The 7,709-nt window shown below is 44.5% G+C and overlaps 1 protein-coding gene across 1 annotated transcript; it reads right to left on the minus strand.

Moving 5' to 3' along the window:
- Positions 1-3: 3 nt before the first annotated feature.
- LOC138955069 (BPTI/Kunitz domain-containing protein 4-like) lies at positions 4-7,447 on the minus strand (the record flags this gene model as incomplete). The annotated part of the gene is made up of 5 exons (XM_070326779.1): positions 4-74; positions 1,934-2,050; positions 4,280-4,393; positions 6,390-6,488; positions 7,276-7,447. Coding segments are annotated over 5 exons (573 nt in total), but the record flags the coding sequence as incomplete, so codon positions are not given.
- Positions 7,448-7,709: the final 262 nt, after the last annotated feature.

Here is a 7,709-nt window from a genome sequence, read left to right on the forward strand (position 1 = left end):
ACAGTCTGACGGGAAAACGCTTCTGCCAAGGGAGCTTATCAGACAGAACCTCATGCACCGCCGGCGGCACGAGCCTGTGTACAGACGATTAAATGATAATAATAGTAATGATTATAATGCAAATAATAAGAAAAAGAAAGAAGAAGAAGAAGAAGAAGAAGAAAAAGCTTTTAACCGGAACTCCAACTGAAACCATGAGCTGGTGGACTGTCCACTCGACAATCAGCAGTGAACAGTACAGGAACTTTTAAAGAAAGTGTAGAGCAAGGAAAGTGGGGCAACAACTGTTAACAGCACTATGCCCATAAATAGAGGTCATTTTTAAATAGGCGCTGCACTCTCCCAGTTTCCGTTACGACGATAACCAATACTGGCTCCTGCAACGTACCCTGCAACGTACCCTTACCAGATCCAGATCCAGACCTGAGCAGCGGTACTATATTTGCTGCCACCTTCCTCTTTAGAAAGTGATCCAACTTTACCAGCAACTGGATAATGATAAGTAACGAACGTAGAAAGTAAAACGTGTTTGTTTTAAACATACACACACACACAAAAAGAGGTATGAACAAAGCCGCTGAAACATGTGTCAATTGCAAGATGATTTGAGCCCAATCCCCGCTCTGCTTCGCAGTCAACCAGGCTGCAGATTGCTGGTACTGTGTGTGTTCAAGTGAAATGATGCTGTTTTGTCACTGGTGTAAATGATGCTGTTTTGTCACTGGTGTAAATGATGCTGTGTTGTCACTGGTGTAAATGATGCTGTTTTGTCACTGGTGTAAATGATGCTGTTTTGTCACTGGTGTAAATGATGCTGTTTTGTCACTGGTGTAAATGATGCTGTTTTGTCACTGGTGTAAATGATGCTGTGTTGTCACTGGTGTAAATGATGCTGTTTTGTCACTGGTGTAAATGATGCTGTGTTGTCACTGGTGTAAATGATGCTGTTTTGTCACTGGTGTAAATGATGCTGTGTTGTCACTGGTGTAAATGATGCTGTGTTGTCACTGGTGTAAATGATGCTGTGTTGTCACTGGTGTAAATGCTTGGGCGGATATATGATGACTTGCAGGATGGTTTACACAAGAAAGATGGAAGCATTGTGTTTCAGTAAAGAAAGCTGAACTCACTGGGCCTGGTGAAGGGAGGTACCATTTTAACTTGTGACATTGCAGTAAAGAAAAGATAACTCACTGGGCCTGGTGAAGGGAGGTACCACTTGTGACATTACAGTAAAGAAACGATAACTCACTGGGCCTGGTGAAGGGAGGTACCACTTGTGACATTACAGTAAAGAAAAGATAACTCACTGGGCCTGGTGAAGGGAGGTACCACTTGTGACATTACAGTAAAGAAACGATAACTCACTGGGCCTGGTGAAGGGAGGTACCACTTGTGACATTACAGTAAAGAAAAGATAACTCACTGGGCCTGGTGAAGGGGGTACCATTTTAACTTGTGATATTACAGTAAAGAAAAGATAACTCACTGGGCCTGGTGAAGGGGGGTACCATTTTAACTTGTGGCATTGCAGTAAAGAAAAGATAACTCACTGGGCCTGGGGAAGGGGGTACCATTTTAACTTGTGACATTGCAGTAAAGAAAAGATAACTCACTGGGCCTGGTGAAGGGGGGTACCATTTTAACTTGTGATATTACAGTAAAGAAAAGATAACTCACTGGGCATGGTGAAGGGGGTACCATTTTAACTTGTGATATTACAGTAAAGAAAAGATAACTCACTGGGCCTGGTGAAGGGGGTACCATTTTAACTTGTGATATTACAGTAAAGAAAAGATAACTCACTGGGGCTGGTGAAGGGAGGTACCATTTTAACTTGTGACATTGCAGTAAAGAAAAGATAACTCACTGGGCCTGGGGAAGGGAGTACCATTTTAACTTGTGACATTGCAGTAAAGAAAAGATAACTCACTGGGCCTGGGGGCGACAGGTTTGCACTCGCAGATTGGACAGCCGTCGGGGCCCTTGACGAATCCGTTGCGACAGCCCATTGTGCACGAGATGGGTCCACAGACCGGTTCCACGGGCCCTGCTTGCAAACAACGGATAAACATCACGTGACCTGCTTGCAAACAACGGATAAACATCACGTGACCTGCTTGCAAACAACGGATAAACATCACGTGACCTGCTTGCAAACAACGGATAAACATCACGTGACCTGCTTGCAAACAACGGATAAACATCACGTGACCTGCTTGCAAACAACGGATAAACATCACGTGACCTGCTTGCAAACAACGGATAAACATCACGTGACCTGCTTTTCGTTACTGTATGTACTATCTTTATTCCAAGATTACAGGTTAAGACGATTACAACATTTTAATCTACCCAATGTGTTAAAATAAAAGTGATACATCTTTGCAATAAAGCGCTTTGTTTAAAACGCCTTTAAAGATACATTTCAATTTTCATTTTCATGTTCATTTTAATTTTCATTACTTTATTGTCCCATCGCTGGGAAATTCGGGTCGCTTCCTTCCCAGTAGAAAGCTAGCAGCAACAGAGTCGCGCTACCCAGGTGTATGCGTGTTTAGGTGTAATAGTTAAGCCACATCCACTGTTGGCAGAATGACCGAGGTCTTTTATGTGCCACAGTGTTGACACGGGGGTGGAACATGGATACCGTCTGCTTTCTGTGTAGAGAAGTTGTCCAAAGCTGAATCAATTTCACAGATGGAGACAGTTGTGAGTTGCGAAGTTAATTCAGCAACGAGTTCTCACTCTGATGATTGTGGGTACGTGTCCAAATAAAAGGGTGTTCATATCCCTTGTACACTTCTAGACCGGTATATGATGCATGCGCACGATAAAGATCCCTGGCTCTCAAAGGCAGTCTCAGGGATTGTAAACTTGAATACGCGCATGCAGAAAAGAAAGAAAAACAAGTCGCGTAAGGCGAAAATACAACATTTAGTCAAGTAGCTGTCGAACTCACAGAATGAAACTGAACGCAATGCCATTTTTCAGCAAGACCGTATACTCGTAGCATCGTCAGTCCACCGCTCATGGCAAAGGCAGTGAAATTGACAAGAAGAGCGGGGTAGTAGTTGCGTTAAGAAGGATAGCACGCTTTTCTGTACCTCTCTTTGTTTTAACTTTCTGAGCGTGTTTTTAATCCAAACATATCATATCTATATGTTTTTGGAATCAGGAACCGACAAGGAATAAGATGAAAGTGTTTTTAAATTGATTTCGACAATTTAATTTTGATAATAATTTTTATATATTTAATTTTCAGAGCTTGTTTTTAATCCAAATATAACATATTTATATGTTTTTGGAATCAGAAAATGATGGAGAATAAGATGAACGTAAATTTGGATCGTTTTATAAATTTTTATTTTTTTTTACAATTTTCCGATTTTTAATGACCAAAGTCATTAATTAATTTTTAAGCCACCAAGCTGAAATGCAATACCGAAGTCCGGGCTTCGTCGAAGATTACTTGACCAAAATTTCAACCAATTTGGTTGAAAAATGAGAGCGTGACAGTGCCGCCTCAACTTTCACGAAAAGCCGGATATGACGTCATCAAAGACATTTATCAAAAAAATGAAAAAAAACGTTCGGGAATATCAATCCCAGAAACTCTCATGTAAAATTTCATAAAGATCGGTCCAGTAGTTTGGTCTGAATCGCTCTACACACACACACAGACAGACAGACAGACAGACACACACACACACATACACCACGACCCTCGTCTCGATTCCCCCCTCTACGTTAAAATATTTAGTCAAAACTTGACTAAATATAAAAAGAGTAGCGCTGTATTGTATGGCAGCTCGCTTTCCAGTGAAAAAGCAGCCCTAATTTTCATGGGGGTAACCTCACACAGGGGCGGATCTGGGGGGGGGGGGTGCAATGGGTGCAATTGCACCCCCCCCCCCCCCAGCGGGACAAAAAAAAAAAAAAAAAAAGAAAAAAAAAAGAAGAAAAATGCATCACCTGAAAATAGCACTTTACACGCTCAGATTGCACTAGATTGCACAATTTTGCTTCCTTTTTAAAAAAAAATTCCGGGGGGGCATGCCCCCGGACCCCCCTAGCATGCTCGGCGCTTCGCGCCATCGGTTCGGCGCCTTCGCTGATAAGATACAAACAAAACAAAAAAGAACTTTGCACCCCCCCTTTCAAAACCCAGATCCGCCCCTGCTCACAGGACAATATGAAAGCTTAACTGTATCATTTAAAGGATGGTTTACACAAGAAAGATGGAAGCATTACGCTCCAGTAAGGAAAGATAACTCACTGGGCCAGGGGACAACAGGCTTGCACTTGCAAATGGGACAGCCGTCGGGGCCCTTGACAAATCCGTTGCGACAGCCTAATTTGCAGATAGGTCCACACCGCGGTATGACGAGCTCTGCAAGGGAAGAACGGAATCGTATTGATATGTAAGGATACAAATAAGGATAAAGTATATCGTCCTCTGAGGCTACCCTCGTAGAAATAAGGATAAAGTATATCGTCCTCTGAGGCTACCCTCGTAGAAATAAGGATAAAGTATATCGTCCTCTGAGGCTACCCTCGTAGAAATGTGGGTTGCTTTATCGCTAGGCTAAGCGAGCGGTCGTACAATACGATGCTACCCGTTTTTCCTCTTTACTGCATGCGCGTGTTCATTCGCTGTCAATCTTCCTCGCGCCCCCTAATTGGCGTAGAGGCGCGTCCCCCGGGTGGTGGATGGGGGAGCCTTCTCTACTAATTTCTGAGAGAAGGTCGCATCACTCTCGATGCCGTGAACCTAATTAGGATCTTTTTCTTGTTTCTTCTCTATTTCTGCCTCCCCAAAGTCCTTTTACTTTCCTTTTCTCACCCATAAAATTCTTCACTTATTACCCTTGTTAAGTGGTTCTTGTATAGAATATAGTCAATGTTTGTAAAGATTTTAGTCAAGCAGTATGTAAGAAATGTTTAGTCCTTTGTACTGGAAACTTGCATTCTCCCAGTAAGGTCATACATTGTACTACGTTGCAAGCCCCTGGAGCAATTTTTTGATTAGTGCTTTTGTGAACAAGAAACACTTAACAAGTGGCTCTATCCCATCTCCCCCCTTTCCCCTATCCCATCTCCCCCCTTTCCCTCGTCGCGATATAACCTTCGTGGTTGAAAACGACGTTAAACACTAAATAAAGAAAGCTGTGAATCTTAATCGTGCGTGCACACGGAGGTGTTTGGAGGCGGGGGAGTCGGCAGAAAGTTGGCCCTGGGAAATAAATCCATATTATATATGTGCCAAACGTGGGGTCGAACCCAGGGCGATAGCGACTGACTGGTTTCACTGAAAGCCAGCGCCGCTACCGACTGAGCCATCTCCCCGCCCAAAGTGGCTTGGCCACAAACACTCGAAACTTCCAGACATTCAATAGTCAAGCATGAACATACAAATGAACAGACATATAAACAGAGAGACCAGAGGACCTAAAGGCAGCCACAAACATACTTGTATGGGCGACCTTAGAAAACGCTAGTGCATAATGACAATCACACGATAAACCAGAGGCCTACATATCACTGTCAGTGATGTTGACAGCATTAACGCGCTGACATCTAACGGTGACGGCAATGAAAAGATTGTATGAATGTTCCCCCCCCCCACCCCCTCCATGACAGTTTAATGGATAGATCCCGAAAGCAAGATAGTTACTGTGCACTTTTGTGTAGCGCGTGTGTGTGTGTGTGTGTGTGTGTGTGTGTGTCTGTGTGTGTGTGTGTGTGTGTCTGTGTATGTGTGTGTGTGTGTGTGTGTGTGTGTGTGCGTGCGTGCGTGCGTGCGCGTGCACTTAGGTTTATCTAACATTTAATAAAGACAAAGCGAACCATCCATCGGCCTTTGACGTGGAAAAACAAGATGCAAGAAACATAACATTGATATACTGACATGTCAATCCAGCAGCTTACCCTCGCGACACTGGCAGGTCTGACATTGATATACTGACATGTCAATCCAGCAGCTTACCCTCGCGACACTGGCAGGTCTGACATTGATATACTGACATGTCAATCCAGCAGCTTACCCTTACACTGGCAGGTCTGACATTGATATACTGACATGTCAATCCAGCAGCTTACCCTCGCGACACTGGCAGGTCTGACATTGATATACTGACATGTCAATCCAGCAGCTTACCCTCGCGACACTGGCAGGTCTGACATTGATATACTGACATGTCAATCCAGCAGCTTACCCTCGCGACACTGGCAGGTCTGACATTGATATACTGACATGTCAATCCAGCAGCTTACCCTTACACTGGCAGGTCTGACATTGATATACTGACATGTCAATCCAACAGCTTACCCTCGCGACACTGGCAGGTCTGACATTGATATACTGACATGTCAATCCAGCAGCTTACCCTCGCGACACTGGCAGGTCTGACAACCCTTTTTCTGCAGGTAGCCGGTAGGGCAAGGCTTGGCACACAGCACGATGGGGCACACAGGCGGTCTCACGGCTAAAACACAGCACACACATAACGTCATTTTCATATATATTGTAAGGGACATAAGCGATCTAAACAAGCTATGCACACAGCACGATGGGGCACACAGGCGGTCTCACGACTAAAACACAGCACACACATAACGTCATTTTCATATATATTGTAAGGGACATAAGCGATCTAAACAAGCTATGCACACAGCACGAGGGGGCACACAGGCGGTCTCACGGCTAAAACACAACACACACATGACGTCATTTTCATATATAGTGTAAGGGACATAAGCGATCTAAACAAGCGTGAATAAAGCGGAACCACATATTAAGATCTCAACAAAATCTGAGAAAATCAAGTCTTGAAATGGAAAGTCTTAAAATGGGCAAAAACTTGTACGTTTATTCTAAGTCTCTCTCCATTTTCAGACCTGATTTTCTCAGACTATTTTGAGATTTTGAACAAAAACTTTGAAAAAACCGGGTCTTAACAAGGGAGAGAGTCTTAAATCGGGGGGTCTTAAAAGGGGGGTCTTGATAGGGGGGTCTTGATAGGGGGTCTTGATAGGGGGGTCTTGATAGGGGGGTCTTGATAGGGGGTCTTGATAGGGGGTCTTGATAGGGGGTCTTGATAGGGGGGTCTTGATAGGGGGGTCTTGATAGGGGGGTCTTGATAGGGGGTCTTGATAGGGGGGTCTTGATAGGGGGTCTTGATAGGGGGTCTTGATAGGGGGTCTTGATAGGGGGTCTTGATAGGGGGGTTCCACTGTACCTCTATGTATATGGGAAGGTCAAAGGTCACTCACCGTCTCTACACTGACAGCTGGGACATCCATTAACTGTCTTGTAACCGTCGGGGCAGTGTCGGGAACACCTGACTTGAGGGCACCAGGGCCGGACTAGGCGAAGAGGAGGGGGGGGGGGGTTGCCAGTGGTGGCCCAGGGGGATGTCCCCCCTGGCAGCAGGGGCGGATCAGTTCATTTTATGACTGGGTTTTTTCAAAAGTATATTGTGAAGATATGGGTGTGAAGGCGCGAAGCGCCGAGCCGACGGCGCGAAGCGCCTAGCTTGCTAGGGGGGTCCGGGGGCATGCCCCCCCCGGAAAATTTTGAAAAAAAGGATGCAAAATGGTGCAATCTGGTGCATTCTGAGGATGATCATTACCAGTTTCAGGCAGCAGATTTTGTCACTGATTAATACCCCAAAAATTGAAACTCAATGTAAAATAAAGAAATGCAT

The sequence above is a fragment of the Littorina saxatilis genome, unplaced genomic scaffold (assembly GCF_037325665.1).
Source record: "Littorina saxatilis isolate snail1 unplaced genomic scaffold, US_GU_Lsax_2.0 scaffold_206, whole genome shotgun sequence".
Classification (NCBI taxonomy): Eukaryota; Metazoa; Mollusca; class Gastropoda; order Littorinimorpha; family Littorinidae; genus Littorina; species Littorina saxatilis.